At 53.6% G+C, this 22,787-nt stretch overlaps 4 protein-coding genes across 4 annotated transcripts in view; 1 reads left to right on the top strand and 3 right to left on the bottom strand.

The window, feature by feature from the left end:
* Window positions 1–750, top strand: part of VDBG_10016 (L-asparaginase) — a gene marked incomplete at both ends in the record, with an annotated part of 1,442 nt that extends 692 nt beyond the window's left edge. The window contains 2 exons of the mRNA XM_002999676.1: window positions 162–544; window positions 638–750. Of these exons, the coding sequence (XP_002999722.1) occupies window positions 162–544; window positions 638–750 (496 nt within the window). The remainder of the gene's footprint in view (window positions 1–161; window positions 545–637) is intronic.
* Window positions 751–1,032: 282 nt separating this feature from the next.
* On the bottom strand, window positions 1,033–1,678 carry VDBG_10015 (mitochondrial import inner membrane translocase subunit tim-17; the record flags this gene model as incomplete). The annotated part of the gene is made up of 3 exons (XM_002999675.1): window positions 1,033–1,077; window positions 1,131–1,484; window positions 1,610–1,678. The coding sequence occupies 3 exons, from the start codon at window positions 1,676–1,678 to the stop codon at window positions 1,033–1,035; spliced, it is 468 nt and encodes a 155-aa protein (XP_002999721.1).
* Window positions 1,679–2,155: 477 nt separating this feature from the next.
* On the bottom strand, window positions 2,156–2,803 carry VDBG_10014 (conserved hypothetical protein; the record flags this gene model as incomplete). Its single annotated transcript, XM_002999674.1, has 1 exon — window positions 2,156–2,803. One exon carries the CDS (start codon window positions 2,801–2,803, stop codon window positions 2,156–2,158), a length of 648 nt encoding a protein of 215 aa, XP_002999720.1.
* An 869-nt stretch (window positions 2,804–3,672) lies between these two features.
* VDBG_10013 (conserved hypothetical protein) lies at window positions 3,673–18,999 on the bottom strand (the record flags this gene model as incomplete). The annotated part of the gene is made up of 10 exons (XM_002999673.1): window positions 3,673–3,813; window positions 3,866–8,905; window positions 9,027–12,154; window positions 12,285–12,297; window positions 12,348–12,718; window positions 12,869–14,109; window positions 14,187–14,358; window positions 14,524–16,887; window positions 16,989–17,606; window positions 17,945–18,999. 10 exons carry the CDS (start codon window positions 18,702–18,704, stop codon window positions 3,673–3,675), a joined length of 13,848 nt encoding a protein of 4,615 aa, XP_002999719.1.
* Window positions 19,000–22,787: the final 3,788 nt, after the last annotated feature.

Here is a 22,787-nt window from a genome sequence, read left to right as displayed (position 1 = left end):
GACGGGGAAGGTGGCCACGGATCGACCGCGTCCAGACTCGGGCGTGCGGGGGCGTTCTCGGCAGTCTTGGGTCCAGTGTTGGCATCAGTGACGGGGCTCCGGCGACTGTTGGCTGACTGCCTCCCCCAATCTTTGATGTACACGCCACTTCCGACTCGAAGCGGCGGCTCGACGACGGTTACTCGATCTTTCGCTGGGTCTGGAACCGGCAATGGGGACTCGTTTCTGCGAATTGCCGCGTTGCACTCCGTGGTGTCTCGTGCACAGTGGAAGCGGGAGTCCAGCGCGAAGGCGTTGTCGGCTATTGCAGGCCCCAGGGGTGAGCTGCAGAAGAGCGCAGGTGATCGTTGGGGTCGCACGGGCGAGGGGCAGGGCGGCATCATCGGGATCGAGTTGACTGTTGTGCGCGGGCCGCAGGGCGATGTCCTCAAGACGCGATCAGAGGTTCTGCAGGACTACAACTGTGCCGGCATGTTTCGGGCATGGCTTGACGACGATGGAAGGAGCCATGCGGAGGTCTGGCGCGGTGACTCGGCTGTAGAAGGTACCTATTGAGATGAACAACTGTGGCGATTCGGTCAATAGCAAAGGCAACAAGCAAAAGCGTGTGGTAATGGTGGTTCTATTCCCTCCCAAGCTCACCTCGAGAGCTTGGAAGAGTACTGCCGCACGGCTCGTGGCCAACGGCGCGGCGCAGACGAGCGCCTGACGCCACTTCTCTGCCAGCGCCATCTGCAGGGCCTCCCATAAATGGCCCGCAAACCGCTTTCTGCCGCCCTTTGCCCCCGTAGAGGTCTGTCTACATATTGTACATGGAACCCCTCCGCCTGGTATGCAAGTGATGATTATGATTCGTGGTTTGGTGAACACAAAAGTCAAGCCCCGGTCGGGTGGCAGACTGGAAGAGGAGAGGAGTGGGTTGGTCGATCGGTCCGTCGGTCGGTCCGTCGTATCATAACAGAGCCAGCGGCGTCACGCTGAATCGCTGAAAATCAAGAAATCTTTCGGTTTGTGAATGTGTTCGAAGCAAGTTTAAGCAAGAGACATTTCCTGCTGGGAGGGAGGAGGTTGGGGCATCTGGAAAGAGTCAGCCATCGCCAATCGCGGATAAAGAGCACGAGAGGAAATACCTCGAGCTTGGTGCTTCCGGCCATCAGCTTTTGGAAGCCAATACCGACACCCTCGATGACACCGAGGAGCACAGCGCAACCAATGGCACCGTTCCTCGCCGACTTGTAGCCACCACGGATGGCGAGCGCACCGCCGGTGAAGAAGCCGGTGATGATGGCGTTCCAGGGATCCTCCTTCTGACGAATTCCCTTCACGGCGCAATCAAACGTAGAGAAGAGGCCGCCAAAGACGCCAAAGTTGCCACCGAGGACGGGAGCGCGCATCTTGATGGCCGTGATGGCACCAACACGCCGCTCACCGTAAGGGGAGTTTCGGAAGCCCTTGATGCCGTGCCATATCGTACCGCCGATAGCCTGGAAGAAAACACGTCAGTCTCGGGGCTTCACGACGGCAGCGAACACAACTATTTGGATGGCGCATCAATCCTGCATCAGAGGATCGCAGGTAGAGATGCAGTTTTTGAGAAAGGGGGACATACTCCCATGCAGAAGGCGCCGCCGAAGTCGTTGAGGATGACCCAGGGGCAGGGGTCGCGTGTGTGATCCATGGCTGTGATATGCCGAGGGGTTATTTTCTTTGAGAGATGGGTCGAGCAGTAACGAGCGATGAGAAGCCGTCAGGAGGGTGATGTGATGGTGAAGCCGTGGGTGGTGTCGGTTGCGGAGCGCGTGTACAGTGACGGAGCATCTTCGCCTAGTGATGATTGCGATTATGGGGCACCTCAGCCAGGCGAGGATTTTTTTCGGCTGTCCGGTTCTTCGGATCTTCCGTGATCTTATCGCATGCTGAGTCATCACATCTAGTTCAAGTCACCCGCCCATCTCAATACACCAGCGGCAACATCATTTGACAGCCGTCAATCTATTACTGTTACAATTTGGGTGGTTGCCATGTACAGATAATTGCGAGTCCTTCATCTAGCGGCAAAGCTACCCGTGGCACACTGGCAGTGGACACTCCGATCTCTGCAAGGTTCGACGAGACTCTGGCCTGAGATTTTTTGGTTCTTGCGGACATCATTCGTTTACAGCAGGACTGCGCCCATGGCAGCTCCAGCAAGGAGCCCAATCATCCCCTTGTTTCCGGCATTGGCCGCGTTGGGCGTCTCCGTGGCGGACACCTGGCTGCTTGCCCCCGTTCCTTCGCTTTCGCTGGTAGTTTCCGACGTTGAAGTCTTCGTCGCAGTCGTAACAATGGCTGTAGATGTCTGGGGCCCCGAGAGCACCTGAGATGCCTCTGATGACTGGGTCGACGCCAGGGCCTCTTCGGTCGATACAATATGAGAAGTAGAAAGGCTATCAGCTTCCGCTGAGCCACTCGGCATCGGTTCCAGAGAGGGTGCATCGGTATTGGGAGCTTCAGGGATGGCCTCAGACGTGCTTGCGACCGCGATTGATGTCGTTCTAGGGGCGAGGAAGCGCGGGCTGTAAGTGTCGGTGCCCTCATACGAACCGCACCCGGGTACTGTCGTCTTGGGCGGCGCGCGGCCGCCTCCGCAATCCAGGAACTCGCAGATCTCGCCGGTATCCTCGACGAACCAGATCCGTGTAGCGTATGGGGAGCCGCCAGCCGGCGTGACAACCGAGTCGGAATGCGTGCAGCCTGCCAGGTCTGTCTTGGCCAGGACTGGTGCAACAAGCAAGATGGCTGAGGTAAAGAGCCTGAGAGACATGATGGCCATGATGTCGAACGTCTTGCTTGTCGGGATCACATGAAAGGGATGGCTTGAGCCGAGTTGTAGGCAAGAAAGATCCGATACAGAAATTGGGTACTCAGCAAATCTGCCAGTTCAATAGGTATCTGACCGATGCACACATACCTGCCATACGTTACCTCTCGTCACCCTTTATTGTCGAGATTTGACCATACATGTCGCTCCAAGTCCTTACGCCGACGCCACTTCATCTCGGAGCCAGAATAGAAGCCCCGTGCAATGCCGATAACCGAGATGGTCTAACATGTTAGGCGGACTTCCGCCCCTGACAAGACCACCAACAGCTCTGACTTTGACTCGGCGCAAATTTCTCCAGCACGTTGCGGTCTTGGTGCTTGCGGCGCGGACGCAGGGAGTGCACGTCTCGCTCTTTGCTTTTGCATGAAAAGCCACCCAATCACTGCATTGCGAAGAGCTAGCAGCCCTGGTTTCTTAGCCTTTTACAACCGGATGTAATCTTGTTTTGCCGGCTCCAGGCGAGAATCGTGTATCGTGTCAGTCAGAAAGGAAGCGTGTCGATGAGCCCTCGAATTCAACTTCTAAGTATCTGCACTGCACTTGATAATGTTGGTGGTGCCATTCACTTGGTCAACTCACCTGGTGCCAGGTGGCCTGTGCCCTGGTGCCTCTCATAGATTAGGTAGTTTCAGGCACCCTCCTGCCCAGCAGAATAGCTTCCCAATACAGACCTTTCGTTCACACTTGACCTCGTCCAACAGATAACACTTACATCTAAGCACAGAAGCGTCACCAATCTTGTGCTCATCCTGGTGACAACGATAGCACTGTGCTGTGGGCAAGATATCAATCTATTCCAATACTCTCTCCTACGCTTTGAACATGCTCAAACATTCCGCGATGCCATCAACCAAAGCCTGGGCCTCTTCTATCGTCGTTCTTGCGACAGAGCCGAATACGCCTATGTCCAATGCATCCCCGTTCACAGCAGCCTCGATATCCATCGCAGCCTGGTTTTATCAGTAAGCCACTAGACATGTTCAGGATTGGAAGCAGACGTACCGGGAACGCACCCCGAACCGGGTTTTTGCTCAACCAAGGGGCGTCAAAGTTTGAAGGGTCCGGACTGGCCCGTGAGGTAGGCCTGTCAACTCCATTGAAGAGACGATCATCCACGACCTCATGGAAAACGTTGGGGGTTTCTTGCCCTTTGGGCAGGTTGAGAAAATTAACGAAAACGTCGACTGCAACGCCTGTCCATTCCTTGATCTCCCACAGCCCCACGGTCGAGTTAGTCAAGGATGTGATACGGTGTAGGTCTTGTTGAACGTTCTGCGCCAACTCCATGAGCCCCGTCTTCTCTTGGACCATGACCTTCAACGGCAGCAGATTCAGCGTTGGGTAAAGCTCCGTTGACGGATTGTCCTCTTCTGCTCGGTTGCTGTAGTAGATGCCAAATATGACAGGCTCGCTACTCGGAACTCTTCTTGCGTGCAGGCTTCGTGCAATTGCAGCGAACATGAGTGCTGGTAGCCCAACTCCATTGCTGGCGCATGCAGTGCTCTTTGTGCCCATGCCCGAGACGGCGGATCGCCGGAGGTAGGCAGTTCTGTCTCCTACGGAATCATGCATCTGCGGAGGTGGAGGTGCAGGATTGTCGTCATCTGCTAGGTATTTCGTCCAAAAAGCCTTACGTTCATCGATGATGCCCGGAGACTGGTGGCGGGCAATAAATGACCTCCATGACCGACACGAAGGGTTCTCATGTTCATCTTTCTTGCTGTAATTGACGATATTTTGTCTCAGTTTGTTCAGGATGCTGGGGAGGGTGATGCCATCGTAGAGCGCATGGTGTATATTGAGAGTCAGCTCCCACGCGCCGTCCGCACGCTGTTCCGCGGTCATTCTGACTTTTGGCCAGCACTCGCCCGTCACTTCTTTTTCCGAGCCACTGCCGAGAAGCGAGATCTGCGAGTGAGGTCCTGTAACGCTTGGAGCTAGCACGATTTGCAGGAACGGCATGTCCCAATCGCCTGTTGCAACGAGACAAGTACGGAGAAGCGTCTCCGTCGCTGTGAGGTCTGCCCACGCCTTTTGTACAGCATTCAGGGACACCGACTCGTCCAATCGATAGCGGAACGCCGGATAAAAAACACGGCCTTGGGAGTTTTGCCATGCAGTCATCATGTAGACTTGCATTGGCACCGCCGGCAGAATGTCTTCGACCTGGAATTCTGCAAAACCTGCCAGGCTCTGTACCTGCTCGAATTTAATCTTGTCGGGAATCAAGCAGGCCCCTTGCACCTCTGCGGAAAGTGCCTTTGGAGCATTTCCTGCTACCTTTGCCATGTGACTGAGAGACGACGCCGTCAGGAGGGCATGCACGCCGAGCATGATGTCCTTCTTCTTTAGTATTGAGGATACCTTGATAAGACTGATAGAGTCGAGGCCCAGGTGGTAAGCGGTGATGTTCCTCGATATGGACTCGTACGGTATTCCGGAAACCTCTGATAGAATCTGACGAATGGTCGACTCGACTTGAGATTCGGGGTCCTCGGGGGTCATCGCGTTTCCATTGCCCTTGCCGCTATCTAGCATTGTGGTTTGCGAATTGGATACGAAAGCTCCAAGGTTGCAAATTGAAGTGCAGTCGCCTTCGAACTGTAGGAGGCTGCTCTCTGGTCTCTGCACAAAGTGGTTCATTGCCTTGTCGAGATGCTCCAGAAGCTCCTTGACATCGTACTCGGACGTGGACGCACCTTTGCCAGCAACGCGCCAAATAAGATGGTCCTCTGTTGCTTCCAACTCTACACATACCGCAAAGTTAGTCGCGGCTAAGGTTTGGACCGACTTGGTAAGCCCGTCCTTTTTCGTGCGGTATTCGCCGAGGTCTGGCTGCCGCTGGAGGAGGAAAAGTGTATTGAAAAGGCCTCCAGGTGTTTGCTTGCCAGCAAGCTGTGCTTTCCGGAGCGGGAACGTTTGGTATTCATAAATGTCCGACATGGTGTCCTGAAGGTAACGCAAGAATGACCTGGCCGAGCCGTGAAGAACGCACCGAAGCGCTACGGTATTCATCGTAGGGAACATGAGCTTCTGGGCCTCCTCTGTGTCGCGCCCAGACAGGACAACACCGAATGAAACATCCAGAGCATTGACTCGTGTGGCAAGAACAGTTGACCAACAGGCTTGACCAAGGACTTGCAAGGTGATCGAGTTTCTTTTGCAGAATGCCAAGACTTCTCCAGAACTCAAGCTTGACATGGACTCATCATGATGTACAGAGCCGGTGGGGGTCGTCGTACTCTCTGGAAAAAGTGAAGGGGGAGCACCAGCTAGATATTGGGACCAGAATCGTTGGCTTTTGTCAGTCGGTGACTGCAGCAAGCTCTGCAACATATTTCGTGGAGACGCGCGTTGCTCCAGCATATTGTGGTAAGCCGAATCGACGTCGTGATGAAGAAGAGCCAATGACCATCCATCGTAAAGAGCGTGGGCAATGCTGAAAACGACATAACTCCGATCACCGACGTGCGCGATCGTCAACTGGAGCAATTGTGAAGCACCCCTTGCTTTCCTTGCATTTTGGCGATGTGCTGCACAGATTCCCTCGATTTCTTGTTCGCCTTGGACCTGGATGTGTTGGATAGAGGGCAAGTGGTGAGCCAGAACAATCTGGCAAAATGTCTGTTCGAGCCGTGGGTCGTCGACTTGTAAGAAGACCGTTCGCAGTATTGGTGACTGTGAGATAACCTCGAGCCAAGCGTCTACTAGTGACTCCACGATAGTACCCTTGGAAATTTCCATCACGTCGTGGTTGAAGTATCGCTCAAATTCTGAGTCTATCATGTCGGCTACCATGGATTCTTGAAGGGGCGTTGGCGGCAGAACGTGGTCGACCGTTTCCATGTCGTACCCAGTTGCTACGACTGCTTCGCGAAGCTGCAGCAACAGTGCATTGAATGTTGAGTCTGACTTTTCTCCTCTGTCGCTCAGCAACTGACGTCCTATAACCTTCTCCATGCTCTCGATGGTTTGGGCTCGTAACAGTTGAGACATGGAAATGTCGATACCTTTTTGCTTGAGCCTAGTTGACAGGCTGACTATGTCAATGCTGTCCAAGCCCAATTCAAGCAATGAGTTGCACTCGGAGACGCTTTCGACCGGGATTTGGGCCAACTTCGATATCTCGAGCCTAATCGCGAGTGTTGCCTCTGTCCACCCAAAGTTTGATACGGTGAACTCCGGAGCGCTGACGTCTGTTGAATGTCCCGCGGAATCGGTGCTAGCGCTTCGAGTAGTCAATGGTGAAGCGCCCGCTGAGCTTTCTTGAGAGGTCAGTGCAAATGCTTGGTTGCGCAACGTGCCCGCTCTTCCGGTAGACAAAGCAAACATCGCCTCTTCAAAGTCTTCCAAGATTCGTTGGATGTCAGCCTCAGTTGCCACGTCTTGGCGGACAACAATTTGGACCTGAAGGTCAGCATCTCCCTTGGCAGTCGCCTCAAAGGCGAGCGGGTAGTCGTTGGCCATGAAGCTGTCTTCTACCGTCCAGAATGGCTCCGCGTTATTGGCCGAAGGCACGTCGTTTTGGTAGACGAAAAGATTGTCGAAAATAGGATGACCTCCGCTGCACCATTTCTGGATGTTTCGCAACGCCGTGTGCTGAAAGGGCAAGGTTGAAACGTTGAAGTCATGGCACCTCTGCGCCAGCTTCTGTAGCGTATTGTTCGTGGCGACGTCTGGGTAGAAAGGCAAGGTGTTGAAAAGGGGCCCTATCACATCCTCAACATTTTCTGTGTCAAGAGCGCGCCCTGAAACGATGACTCCCATCGCAGCTTTTGGAGAGAAGTATTTGCCAAAGGTGCCAGACCATAAGGACAAGACAGCGGACTGTAAGGTGATGTTCAGTGCTTGGCTTGTCTCCCTGAGTCTCTCAACGTTGTAAAGCCGACGGGCGGAGCGAAGACCTGGTGCTTCATCGGCAACTGTCCGTGGCAGAGGCTCAAAAGTGCATGAGCTGAGATGCTCTGACCAGAAGGACCGGCTGTGGTCGAAGTTTTGCAGAGGCCCATATGACAGGGTGTCCAAGAAAGCCGGTCGCTGAGCATGAGACTTCAGCGATATATCATCAGCTAGCCACTGCAACATGGACTCGAAACTGATTCCGTCGTAAAGAGCATGGAAAATGTGCACTACCAGCAGTCTATTTCCTTCGGAATTGACTAGGAGGCATTCCATCGGCTCCAAGATGCTGTCTTGGTTATTCTTGATCCAGGACGAGCGCGCATCCTGGAGGAGCAGCTTAACTCCATTTTGGTCGACTGTGTGACTTTTCCACGGAATCTGCGTGGGGGAAAGAGCCACTTGAGCGAACCCTCCCGAGGTTGGAACAAATCGAGTCCGCAGAATCGGATGTAGGGCAACGAGCTTATCCCAAGACTCTTGCAACCTGCTTGCCATGAGGTTATCACTCAGTTTGAGTTGGAATGAAACAAAGTACGACTCTTCTCTTTGTGTAAATGTCCGAGACAGCATGCCTTCCTGCAGAGGAGTGCACGGGGCAATGTAGTCAACAGAAACCCCTGCTGGAAGTAAGAGTTTCTGCCGAACCTCGTGTCTGAAGCGGTGGCTAAACGCATGAATCTGCTGTCGAGCTTCCCTAACGGCGCTCAGAAACTCGTGGTCATAAGGTTCATTGAGGGCTTCGGCGAGGTCGCCGAGGAACGGGTTCTTGAGTATCAACGCCGGGCCTGCAGTGCGCAGACCGTCGTGTTTTAAAAGTCGTGAGAGTCGAAGACACGAGATCGAATCGATACCGAGGTCGAACAGGTTACTGTTCAAAGAAAGCTCGCTAGCAGAAACGCCAGAGAACTCTGACACAGCTCTCAGCACCATCTTCTGAGTCTTTGTAGTAGCTAGGGCTTCCTGTGAGGGAGCAGGGGCAGAGACGTGCAGCAGTAGTTCCGGTGTCAACGAGGAGAATAGGTGCCGCAGGATCTTCAATTCCGCCTTGTTATTGATGGAAAGAGGAATGAAAGGAACCTCGAGGACGTAGGACGGCACCATGTAGCCAGGGAGTCTGTGACGGCATGCCTTCAGAACTGCCTGTCTGAGCTTGAAGGTTTCCCTCCGCCAGCACATGAAGTTCGCCAATTGATGTTGCTGCTTCGCTTGATGTGACGAAGGTCACCAGAAGATCTTTGTCCACTTTTGGATGCTTGGTTACAAGAGTGACGACGTCTTTGACTGCGGCAACACCTGTGCGGATGGCGTGGTTGATCTCTCCAATCTCCAGACGCTGTCCGCGTAGCTTGACCTGGTCATCAGCACGACCAAGGAACTCGAAGCACCCGTCATACATGACCCGAACTAGATCTCCTGTGCGGTAGATCTTCTCCTGAAAATGCTCAAGGACTGGGAAGCGTTCGGCAGTGAGCTCCGGGCGGTTAAGGTAGCCCTTGCCGACCAACTTTCCGGAAATGCAAAGTTCACCAACGGCACCTCTCAAGACCGGCTTTTCAGTTCCAGGCTCAAAGACGTAGGTGCCAACATTGTCGAACTGGCGCCCAATGTTGGATGCGCGACCATTCTGTGGCACGCGCTGATACATGGTTACGCCAATCGTGGCCTCTGTGGGGCCATATGCGTTGTAGATGACTCCCCGAGGGCCCCAGGTGTCGAGAATCTCCTGTTTCAGCGCCTCGCCACCCGTGATGAAGACGCCCCTGCAGAGTGTTGGGACATCCTTCGGGTCGAGAAGTCGAGCAAGGCTAGGCGTGAGATCCAAATGTGTGATGCGAAGGCGTCGTATCGTCGCCGCAATGTCGTCGAGAATGATATCTCGAGGAACAACGACCAAGGGCATGGCGACTGACCAACTCCAATATTGCTCCAAAACAGACACATCGAAATGGAACGAAGCGAATTGCAGCCACCTCGATTCTTCGTCCCAATGACCAGAAAATAGACGCTGGAACGCCCTCATTGCTTGGACTGCATTCTCATGCGTTATCTCACAACCTTTCGGTGTACCCGTTGTTCCCGAAGTGTAGAGGCAGTAGCAAGTGTCATCCTTTGACAAATCGTGGCCCAATTGGCAGGGTTCTGCGCTGGCAGCGTAGAGCTTGCTCTCTTTGATGTCGACGACAATTTGCGCCGGCTGAAAGTCCAGAGCATCGCGGGCCAAGAGTGCTACGGCTCCTGAGTCTCTGAGGACGAATTCTTTCCTCGCCTTCGGAGCCGAGGGGTCAAGCGCTAGGAACGAACAGCCTGCTTTCAAGATGCCCAAGATGGCGAAAAAGGCTTCTGGGCACTTGTCAAAGTGCACCGCAACGATACCGCGCCTGGCAACATGTTGAGCCAATGTGTTGGCGACGCGATTGCCCATCTCATCCAGCTCTTTAAAGGTGACGCTGTGACTCTCCGGGCTTTCCCCAGTAAAGGCAGTAACGAATTCGAGAGCAGTCCTGTCAGGGTATTTTTTAGCCGTCTCTTCGACAAAATGGTGAAGAAATGCGACCTCAGAGTATATCTCAATGTCGCGCGGCGGCAGAATAGATGTCAATTCAGCATCATCATGCCAGATTTCAGCTTCTTGGCCTTGTGGGTTGGTAGCAAGATCAGCTAGAATGGCATCGAATTGACGTAGGGAAATTGACGCCTGTTCCCGCGGAAGTACACCTGTATGAGACGATAGATGGAGACTGATATACCCGTCGTTTGACGGCTCGATCTCCAAGGAGACAGCGTAGTCAAGCTTACCCTCGTCACTGAGCTGACGCCACGGCAGCTTCTGGGCCGGTGACGGGCCGTTTGCAGTCTTCTGATACACGACCAGAGTGTCAAATAGGGGGGTGCCTGGGTGACCGAGCCATTGCTGTATTTGAGAAAGAGGTGCATGCTGGTGGGCCGATAATTCGATGCTATATTGCATCATTTGAGACAGAAGCTCTGTGTTGGACGCTCGGTTGTGAGAGATGACGGGTACTGTTGTGATGCATGGGAACACTGCATCATCTGTCATTGGTAAAGTGCGGCCCGAAAGCACAACTCCAAATACAAGCGTTTGCTCGCCAACATAGGCAGAGAGCAGTCGAGTCCACGCAGCCTGGAGCAGGGCCTGTATTGTTACGTCGGCCCTGCTGGCTCGGCTTTGAAGTGTGGCAAAATCTAGTCGCGAACGGCACGTCTCCGTGTATGTGGCCGAGGATGGTTCAATCAGAGGAGTCATTGTTGGGAACCTATTGATGATGGTTTGAGATGACTTTGCTTGCCAGAAAGCTTTCGACGACTCGTTTGCCAGGGCAGATCCAAGGATTGCAGAAACCACGTCTCGGGTAGAGCCAGTCGGGGTTGGAGGTGAAGAGCCATTCAAGATGGAACCAAAATCTCCCAACAGCCTGCGAAGAGAATAGGCATCATACAGCGCATGGTGTATTAGTAGATGCAATATCGTTGTGCCGCCTTGCGTTGCCAGAGCTACCCGCCACGGCGGTTGTTCCAAGGCATTGAGCACTTGTTGAGAGCTTTGGGCCTTCCAAACCTGCGCATCGAAAGTCGTGTCCGAAAATTTCACGCTCTTGGCCACAAGATGTGCTGCAAAGGAATGCTGCACCATAGCAAAGGGAGCATCGGCATGGTTTGCGGGCACGAACCCAGTGCGCAAAATCGTGTGAGCTTGAACAAGCTTTCTCCAGGCGTTCTCCACCTCTTCAGGGCTGAGATGTTGGTCGAGTTCTAACGCCAGGTAATTGAGATAATCGACCCCGTCAGATTCGATAAAGTCCTTCAGCATGCCACATTGCACCGGAGTGCATGGGAAAACTGCCTCCGGTTCCGTGTGAAGCTGGACCGCAACGGTCGACGCGATTGTTTGTTGGAATGCATTCACGTCATACATCAAGGGTACTTGGCTTTGATCCCCGACTCGATGAGCGATTCGCTGAGCAAGGCTTGCGCAAGAAGGACAGTCGACAACGTCAAAAGTCGAGACAGTGTGATTCTGATTTCTCAGGAGGGCGGCGATCTGAACAGCGTTGATACTGTCCAGACCAAGCTGGAATATGGTTGTCTGGAGGCCGATTTGGCTCAGTGGCACGCCTGAGAGCTTTGAAAGGATGTCGCGGACGATTTTCTCCAGCTCGCTCCAAGGCTCTTCATGCACAGTTGCAGAGTGGATTGTACCAGAGACGCCACTTTCTTGTTGGTCGAGGTTGTTTTGGGGCGACTCGTGGGACGCGTTTGCTATGCTGCTGCGAATATCTTCTGGCAGGTCGTCTTTGGTGGGAACAACAGTAGCATGATGTCGTGCAATGTGGCAGAGGATGTACGAGAAAGCTTGTGACATTGATGATGCTATGCAAGGATCCAACGTGGCACTTGGCTGGTCAGTACAGCGAACGACAGTCAAGGAGATAAGTAACTCACCTATTGGTGTGGAGACTCAACTCTACGCTATCGGTGTGTGCATTTGGAATCAACTCACAAAGCAGCGGAACCTGTGACTTTTGTTAGTCCAGATCACAACAACCTTATAGACAATCCTCACATCCATGCCTCCGGTATCCTCAGCAACCTCCCAGATCGCGCTGTCGAGCTCTTTCTTGGGGGGTTGCAACAGAAGCATAGTGTCGAAGAGGCTCCGACCAGGCCGAGACACAAGTTTTTGAATAGACCGTAAAGAGGTGAACTGGTGATCGAGGAGTTTTGAGTTGAGCACATGCAGTTTTGTTAGCAACTCCGTCACCTGCATGCGTCGGATGGTTCCGATGCGAATGGGCACCGTGTTAAAGCATGGCGCAACCAGTCGTTCAATACCGCTCACAGGCAGAGTGCGGCCACTCATGACGTTTCCAAAGCACACGTCATCCTGATCAGACACGATACCAAGCAAGATGGCCCAGGTAGCCTGTCCAAGAGCTAATATTGATGTGTTGGTGTCCCGGGCAACCTTTTGCCAGGCGGTTAAGCCTAGCCTGAGCTGCGAAGTGTACGTTTGAGGTTGGGGTGGCGTTGACGTGAAACCCAGAGGCAACGCTTGCTGGCGGCTGATGAAAGCTTCTTGCCTACCTCCGACGAATCCGTTAAACATTTCTTTCCAAAAGCCTTCGCTGCTTCGTTGTTGTGACAGCATCTGTCGTATCACGGGCATGTATGGTATGGGCGGTGGCAAGCCCTCTCCTCGAACAAGCTGCTCTATCTCCTGAAGAAGAACGTTCATGGACTCTCCGTCATAAAGTGCATGGTGGCAGGTGAAGACCAAGAAAAAGGTGTTGTCGATATCGAGGAGATCTAAGCCATAGGGCGGTTGTTGTGAGTCGAGAGCGAAAGGAACTCGTCTTCTACAGTTTTCTACAGCGTCTTCAAGGCTCGAGTGCCTCAAAGTCCTCAGCGGGACCTCCCATCTTTGCAGGACTACCTGGGCAATAGCGTACTGGGCATCCGTAGTCGTGACGAAGCACGTCCTCAGAATACCATGGCGATCAATCAAGGTTTGCCAGTGGCTTTTCATCTCTGGCGAGGAGGCAACCAGTCGTAAGACTAGCTGATTGGAGTACGAGGAAGCACCAGCAGCTGATAGCATTGCTTCCTGCAAGGGTGTACAAGGTAGAACCTCCTGGATAGCGTGCTCGTGTTCAGCGAATTGCGTGGTAATGAGCTCCCTTATGTCTTGGGGAAAAAATGGCGAGTCAGTCACCACGTCCTTAACGAGACGTCCATCTGGCGCGTTCTCTGTCGCAAGCCGAGCTAAGAGGGCAACATAGGGGTTCTGTAGGATGTGTGAGATTGGGATGCGTCGGTTGACCGCGTCACCAAGTAACCTTGCCACAGAAATGGCCGAGATGGAGTCGAGACCGATCGTTGCTAACGGTTGCCAGCGGGAGACCATGTCACGTGGTGCGTTCAGACTTTCTGCAATCACCTCAGCTACTAGTCTTTCGCTGTCAGACCACTCATCTTCATCGGTCTCAGGCCCTTGGTTGCTGGAGACGAGACTGAGTTGATTTCGGGTGAGTCCGTTGAAGAGGCTGCGCAACACCACCTTATCAACCTTGCCGCTGGGAGTCTGAGGTATAGTGCCCAGAGGGATCAGGTACGACGGCACCATGTATCGTGAGAGTCGCGACGATAGTTGCATGAAGAGCTGCTGGTTAAGGGCTGCGAGCTCACCTCGGAAATCAAGTAACACGTTCCCTACATTCGTGTGGGCTGCTGGTGTGTAGAAAGAAACGAGCTGTTCGCTGCTCGATCCAGTAGGCTGCAGGATCAGTGACGTACACGAGAGAACTTCCGTGGCTGCTGTCACAATACTGTCGATTTCTCCGGTTTCGATGCGTTGGCCCCTTAATTTCACCTGGCCGTCCAGACGCCCCGTCACGAGCAGGACCCGTCAGGTAGCATCCGACCCATGTCTCCAGAGCGATAGATGCGGCCGAACTCGGGGTGGTTGACGAACTTCGAGCTAGTGGTCTCAGGGAGATCAATGTAACCCTGTGCAACTTGATCGCCGCCAAAACAGAACTCGCCGAAGCACCCACGGGGAACGCTTGACATCGAATCTGTTGAAAGGACAAAAGCAGAGACATTTTCAAATGCAAACCCGAGGTGGTTAATGTAGTCGCCTTGTGTCATTTTCTTGACTGTGCAAATATTCGTTGTCTCAGCTGGACCGTAGCCTGTCACTTGTTAGTTGAGTTGTGAGGGGCTGCCGCTTCATGTTTTACCTTGGTAGAGGTACTCGCCCCATGACTCCGAAACAGCTGAAGTCATTGGTTCGCCGGCGGTGACCAGAAACCGAACCTTCGGAACGTGGGATGGGCTAATGAGCGACGCCACAGTGGGTGTCAAGCTGAGATGTGTGCAGCCAAGTGAGCGTATGGATTGCTCCAGATCTGCGAAGAGAGTGTCGTTCGAACCCGCGCACAAGCAGGCACCTGTTTTCCACGCAAAAAATATCTCAGACACCGAGACATCGAACGCTTGGGAACAGAGTTGCAGAAAGCGACTTGTCATGTCGTGGGGGTATATACGGGATAGAACATCAAGATTGCTTGTGATATTAAGCTGGGTCACCACAATACCTTTAGGAACACCGGTCGTCCCAGAGGTGTAAATGACATATGCCGGACGAGAGGACTGAACTTGTCGAGGCGGGTTATGTGTGGGAAATTTTGACAGTGGCGTCGACTGCATGTCATAGAGCGGGCAGCCCACGAAGGCTACCACTAAATCAATAGCCTGCTGATCGACCAAACAGACAGTAGTCGAGGCCTGAGAAAGAATTAATTGCAGTCTGCTGGCCGGTGTGGAAGGCAGAAGAGGCAAGTAGGCAGCCCCAGCCTTCAAAGTCCCCAGGATCGTGGCATAAAGCAAGACCGACTTCTCCATCACGATGGCGACTGTGTCGCCTTCGAGTACTCCCTGACTACGCAAGTACCATGCAATACGATTCGACAGGTCATTGAGCTCCTGGTAAGACATGGTTACGCAATCAAGGCTTGATGGGGTGATGGATTTGGCAAAGCAAATCGCTTGTGCATCAGGCGCCGCCGATGCTGAACGTTCGAAGCATGTCGCTAGGTCAGGGCTATCTGCCAATGTCACTGGTTCTAAGTTGTAGATAGATGCCAGGGCAGGCGGCATGCACTGCGAGACATCATGTAACAGCGCGGTTGGATTGACGTGGAGAGTCCGAGTCATGCAGTCGATCTGGTCGAGGAAGAGAGTTGCGAAATCATGGGACATGGCGTCAGCATGATATGTGATATGGCACTTGAAACTGCCCAGGACAGGTTCGATCTCGATCAAGACTTTTGTCTCTAGGAAGTCGCGGTGAGATATTTCTCGAATCGGAGATGCGTGTCGTAGGTGACTAGTGAGCGATTGTTGATAGACAAAGAGTACATCATACAAGCCATCACCAGGTTGTATACTGGCAGCCCTGCAAATTTCGGACAAGGGCAAAATGCCGTGCCGCAGAGATCTTCGATTCGTCCTTTGCGTGTTCCTTAGCAGATCCTCAACAGTTCTTAGAGCCTTGAGGTCAGTTCGTAAAGGCAATGTAGATATGCAGGGCCCCATGACATCCTCAATGCCTTCGACGGGGAGAGTCCTGCCTGATGAGACGCAACCAATGACGACGTCCGAGGTTCCCAGTATTGCGCCCCAGATCAACGATATAGCAGCTTGGAAAAATACCTGGCAATGAAAGCCGAGCTTCTTGGCCGCTTCTCTCAGGTCCCCTTCCGACAACGTCAGCGTACGCGACATTGATTGAGGCTCTGAGGAATCAGGTGGTCGGCTCATGAGGCGTGGGAAACTTGGCTTTTGCCAGTCAAACAGCTGCTCTGCCCAAAATGCTCTAGAAATATCCAGGTCTATCAGCGGAGTCGAGTTGATGAATGCTGTTACTTGTCCGAATTGAGGTCGAAGTCCTGCTTCTTGACCGGCAAGAATGGATGACAAGTCTTGAATCATGAGGTCGACGGTCCAGCCGTCGTAAATGGCGTGATGCATACGCAGGAGAAGGCGTGGGGGAGCTCCGGCCGTGGAGGTTGCAACCTGCGCCTGGAAAGGGCGAAGCCAGATTCTCTCATAGTCATCCGCAGTCCGTTGCGCGGACAACGTAAACTGATCTACGGTCTGGATATGGGACTTTGGGAGTGATTTGAATATCACACGCACAAAGCTACCCCCAGTCTCAACAAAACCCGATCGGAGAATGTCGTTTTGCCGCACCATTTGTTTCATGCAATTTCTTATTTTCCCGAGAGAGCATGAAGCCGGAAATTCCAATTCGAGCAGATTTTTGTACGCACTGATGTTGGCGGATGTCTCAAACCGCATAGAACTTTGGAGCCGGGTACCCCAGTCAAATCCTTCGATCTGGGACTCCATACTTTGAAGGGTGACGTTCGATGCCAAAATCTGGTCCACAGCCGGCGGCTGCTTGATATGATGCTGTCTTGGAGTCGTATTGTCCACAGCTCGGACTTTAGTACACAAAGTGGAGATTGTCCTAGAGCTGACCACATCAAGTGGAGATGTTTGGAGACCTTCCTTCCGCAGCCCGACGCTAGTTGAATTGCCTGGAGGGAATCAATGCCATGTGTTGACAGAACATCCAGAAGAGTCACGGGAGACCCGACAAAATCCGAAATCGCTGACATGATCTTTTTTTCCAGAGGACCCAGGTCGTTCTGCGTCACAGTTGTGTTGGTGTTCTTGTTGGCTTGGTACTGACGCCTCATCTGATGGCGATCAATCTTGCCCGAAGCCAGCCGCGGAAACTCGTTGATGATGATCACATCTCCAGGGATCATAAACGTCGGGAGCCATTGCCTGCAAGTTTGCAGAATCGATTCAAAGGCCAATTCCTTAGATGAGTCTTTGACTTCGAGAACACAACAGATAACCAGGATGTTGTCGACAACCATGGCAATAGCGTCACGGCATTGTGAGTCTCGTATGGCTGCCTGCTCAACCTCACCAAGCTCGATTCGCTGGCCACGGAGCTTGACTTGATCGTCAGAAATCCGGCCAAAACACTCGAGTGTGCCATCTGATTGCATGCGAGCTTTGTCTCCTGTGCGATATAGACGGCCGTAGGGAGAGTCTATGAAGGCCGCATCAGTTTGTTCGGGCCGGTTCAGATAGTTCCTTGCAAGCTGATGGCCACCCACCACCAACTCGCCAATTTGGCCGATTGGTGATACGGTGAAAGAAAAGCTAGAGTCGTCAGGCGGTATCTCAATGACGAAACATGAAACCGTATCGAACGGAACTCCTATTACGCGGGGCGATGAATCTGCCGAGAAAGCAGTTTGTAATGTACTAGCGAAGCATCAGTCAAAGAACCAAAAGTGATACGACGGGCTGCTGACCAGTGAATAGCTGCTTCTGTCGGTCCATACATTCCCCAAAGTATACTCGGTGAAGTTGAGTCTCCTCCGAACTCTTTCACAACCCGAGGCGTCAACATTTCTCCGATCGTGAGCAGCAGCTTCAGCGAGGGTACGCTTGCTCTGGTTCGAAGGAGGCTTCCAGCAACGGTGGGTGTCAGCTCGCATGCGTCAACACGCATTGCTGTCATGACACCCGGGAGGTCATCCAGCATCTTAGACCTGTCACAGGTCACCAACGTACAGCCTCGAAACAAGGGAAAGAATATTTCGAAGACAGACACGTCGAAAGTTGGCGAGGCAAATTGCAAGAACCTCTCAAACTCTGGAATATGGCGGTCGTGAGCGAGTAGACTTTGCGTTGCGGCATCGTGAGTAACGCCTACTCCCTTGGGAGTTCCTGTAGAGCCTGATGTGTACATGACATATGCCAAACTCTGGGGCTCTAGGGGCTTGATTGTAGGTGTTTCTTCCTCAGCGACTGAGAAATCCGTGACCAAGTCAAAAACATTGTTGGTGTCCGTCAAAGTGATCAGAGAGACACCGAGCCCATCCCCAGCGAATTTGGGGGCCAGGTCCGGTGTCGTCAGCACAACCCTAGCACCAACATCCTGCAATATGAACTTGATTCTCTCGGGTGGTGCGTCGAGATTCAGGGGACAAAAGGCGCCGCCAGCTTTCAAGATGGCTAACAGGGCGATGTACAGTTGTGTGCTCTGTGGAATCAGGACGGGGACGATAAACTCGCTCTGAGGAGACAAGCCGCGCGAGGCAACTACCTTAGTAGCTAGTCGGTCTGCAGCTTGGTGCAGTTCTGAGTAGGATACTTCAGACAAATGGCCGAGATGACAAAGAGAGGAAACAGAAGGAAGACCAAGTTTTGAGTGTTGCGCAACGAGCTCGTGGAGAAGATATGGCCCGGGCAGTCTTTCAGGTGGATGATTTGATATGGATAGTGCGGAGCTGGACTGAGATGCCATCGAACCGGTCTCTTGGTTCGACATGTTGGACTGCTTGAAGACTGTCCCTGAAAAGATATGGCAATCACTAAAATCCGAGCGGCACTGGTGTAGCCGGGAAGGTTATAATGCCGTGGGCTTCATGTGATGTGTCGAGCGAAACCGACCTGGTAGGTGAGAGCCAAGGATTGTATGTAACGCGGATCACGCTTTCGCATTTCTGCAAAGTGTCAAGCAGAGTAGATCGCGGTGCCGTGATAGCGGGGGAGAGCCTAGGAAAGCTAACACAGCGAAAGTGGCGCCAGATCTGTAGAGATTGGACCAGGTACCAGCTTTGTGCAACGAGGTCAAGGCGAGCGACTCGTCGTGGGAGCCAATTATGTTTGAGGTGATTGACAGATTCAGGGCTTAGCTGCAAGCTCGATGTGCTGGGGTGAACACATGCGCATCATCTAACAGGGTAGGACGCTCGACGTTGGAGACTCGTCAGCCTCTCACAGGCCAGCGATTACTCAGCGTGGACCAACCTGGGGATAAAACCGCGCGAAGAGCTCGACGTTGCCGCTGGAGACGCTTGAGTGTCGACGTAGATGATGCAATCAATGATCGTTGATTCGTCGACCTTGTTGTAGAAGGGGGTTCCTGCAATGCAACGCAGACCGTGTGCCGTCCCTGATCGAAAGGGGAGGTCAGGCCTGTGGCGACGAGGATTCGAACCCGTGTCAAAGTCTATAAGAGAATTGTATGAGAAGACGCATCAGGCGGCTAACAGAACTGCGTTTCGTGCCGTCCCGCGGGTTGGGTGCAAGGGACGAAGCTCATCCGGCGGTCGAGCTTAACGATTGTGGCTTCAGATACATGACTACTTAGTCGCGCTTCTGGTCCGGAGGAAAGCAGATTTTACCGTGTGGACAGGGCCAAGATAGAGTTAAAAGACTTACTTCAAGGCCAGGGTGTACAATCAAACGACAGATAGGCTCATGCCTGAGCAGCGGACACGCCAGTCAGTAATCTCCTTGACGCAGGGTCGTAAGGCTGAGAGGGGCAACCACCGTCTGTTGAGGGACGCGATTGCTGGGTAACCAACGAGGCTTGCCACTCGGGCGATCTATGTCGTCATCAACCGGGGGGTGTGGCTGGTCAGGGCAGTCGGAACAAAACATGTGTCAGGAAGCCTCTCAAGACTTCTAAGGGCGCAGCTGCCAGATGTGCGTTGAGCTCTGGTTAGACAGATTTGCTTGGCTTCACTGGGAGCAACTGTCTTGAGGCACAACAGGAGGTGAAATGTGATTAGGTAAGAAAGTCGGCTTTCGACCTGTTACCAGCTTATAGGTCATCGCTTGATGCTTCAGCCGACTTGAGACCCCCTCATTGCAAAGTGCGTACTTTGCCATATGGTCAGGGCAAGGAACTAGCCCACTGGAGCAGAGAGGACACTGGGTCTCGGGCTCCGATGTCCGAGCAGCTCAATGACCGCGGAGGTCGGGTGCCGAGACAAGCGCCAGGGTAATGAGGGGAGTGTCCATCAACCCTCATTTGAGGCAACTATTGGGAAACCTCGTACAGTAGGCGATGAAGGGGACCAGGTTTTTGCGCCTTAACGAGGAAATAGTTGCCGTTATTACCAAGGGTCCTGACTCGGGGGGGGGGGGCGTCCAGATTCCTCGTGGGACGGGCCAGTGTGTGCCAAGTGACAGGTTCTCATGGGCCGCTGATGAAGAACTGCAGGAGGCAGGAAACAAGCTCGTCGTAGGCGTCGGAACATGAGATGTGACCACAAGAGACGAGAAGGGATGGCGCCATGACGGGTTCTGGAATACGTGATATGGGAGCATGGAACCCGGAAGGCTGGAAGTGATGGCTGCATGTGACTTGAAGAAAAGAGAGAGGGTGGGGTGGTCACCACGGCCATCCCACTCTGCAGTAGACAGGATGCGGGTGCATAACGCCGGTTGAACTGCTCAAATCGGCCAAGGTGCCATCCAAGACTCGAGCCTGGTGGTGGGCAAGTGGGGGGCGGAGCGCGGCGGAAGAGGAGAGCGGATGTCGTTGGGTCCATTAAGTAGGGTATGAACAACTGCGATGACAAGAACTGCGGCGATGGAAGCGAAAACGTCGTCTGGCCCAGACCCTAGCAGCCTTGGGGCCGTGGAGCGGTCGATCGAAAGACGCAGAGCCAAACTCAATCCTGTGGCCCAATGCGGGACGAAGCGAAAGAAGTACACCAGCTCATTCAACTGCAGTGCTGGGAACTTGATGGAGTATGTGCCAAGAGCGTAGTGGCATCGGATGAGATTACTCTCCTCTCTGATTCAAGGTAGGCACCGCAATGAAGTCAACGTCGGGTGTTGATGGTGTTCGGATCTGAACCCTCGCAGTAAGGTAAGAGCAACTGGGCATCTAGTCGGAATGAACAGTTCAAAGTCAATTACGGTAGTGCGTGGCGGTGGGATGATCAGGCCTGGTCGGGGGGGGGGGTAACAGAGGCAGGTAGGTAAGTACCTAGAGAACGCGGCGAACGGACCGAGACGAAGAGAAGGAGCAACTGGCACGATGCCTGGGCGAAGGGGCAGGTGGCATGGATCAGAGTTTTCACACTCTTGCCGGCCCATGATGAAACTGGCTTGACGGCTCCGAGTTTGCACTGCGGTCAAGGGCGAAAGGGAAGATCCCATCGGCCGAGGTCTTACCCACTGACTGGCCTGTGCCGTCTGATCCTTGCCAGCTCTCGCGCCTCTGATCTTATCAGATCATCAGATAAAATTCCCTCACCCCCACTTGATCCACTCTCCATCCAATCATGGGGTTCGTGGCACCCGAACCACTTTCCACCGCGAGCAAGCACATCGTCACCTCGTCATCTCATCGTCTCGTCACCCTACGAGCCCCACGAAGACCATGCCTCATTCAGGTCTTTTCCGGCACATCCTCGCGCTTGTGCCCAGTCCTGGATACTACTCTCCGCTCTCGGAGCTGACCGGTGCGTCTTGGGCTCTTGTTCTATGTGGTCCCTCTGATTCTCTAGTTTCCCCTCTGCCCCACCTCTTCTTTTCTGGCCCAGCTTCCAATCCCGCCGATCATTCCATCCCGTCTCCGGCCACGACAACGACATGGAGGCCAGCTCAACGGGGCCCGTGAGACCACAGCCAGCCCCCGCGTCAGACCCTGGATTGGATCTTATCAGATCCGAAGATAACCCCGAATTCGAGTTCGCGGCGGATCTGTTCAAGGGGCCCCTGCAATCCAGCCTCAACATGGCATCACGGGCCTCGCTTGCAGATTCTTCAAGCCCTTGACTACCCGCAGCATGCTCCAGGCCTCGCTGGCGCCGAGGAGGAGCAGCAGAAGGAGGAGCGCTCCGTAATTGCCTCTTCCCACTTACCGAACCGAACACGACCGAGGACTACTGCTGAGGGTGCTTCAAACTCTTCTGTATGTACCATACCATCGAGAGCTGATGCTTGATTGCTATCGCCTTCTGCCCTTGGCAAGGCCCAGCCACACTTGGCCGCCGCCGAGGCGATCACAGCAATATTAAGACGGCCGCAACGTCATCCAGCATAGCAATTGTGTGCGTGTGTAGACCGCTACGTATTGGGGGGCGTACTACCTAGGAACAAGGCCCTACCTACAACAGACGAGCCACACACACACACACCATCGTCGCTTTCGGGACTCAGCACAAGCACTGATCTTCTCCCGATCCACTGCACATGCCGAACATCGACCCTTACTTTTTTCTCACAAGCCTCGCCATTACCCAATGGCCAGCTGCCAAGCAGGGACTACCCGGACATCGCTCCTTACTGCCGTACAGTGGTCCCTGAAGGCCCCCTGTCCTGAGCGCTACTCGAACGACGACGGAAACCCTGCCGCCCCTCACCACGTCAAAGGAGGGCATCTGAAGCCGAGCTCAACTGCATCTGGGTCGTCTTCTGCACACCACCTGCCTCATGGCGATGAGACGCTGCAGCTGTGCGCCCATTAGCCTGACATGTCGTCCCGACGAACAACAAGGGGGGGTGTGGGCACGGGTGTGAGTGCAGTCATACTGTGAGTAGACCGAACAGGAGAAGAGAGAGAGGAGGCAAGGAAGGGGAAAAAAAAAAAGATGCCATGCGGATCGGC

Source organism: Verticillium alfalfae, genomic scaffold (genome assembly GCF_000150825.1).
Source record: "Verticillium alfalfae VaMs.102 supercont1.18 genomic scaffold, whole genome shotgun sequence".
Lineage (NCBI taxonomy): Eukaryota > Fungi > Ascomycota > Sordariomycetes > Glomerellales > Plectosphaerellaceae > Verticillium > Verticillium alfalfae.
This window is presented reverse-complemented; position numbering and strand designations above follow the sequence as displayed.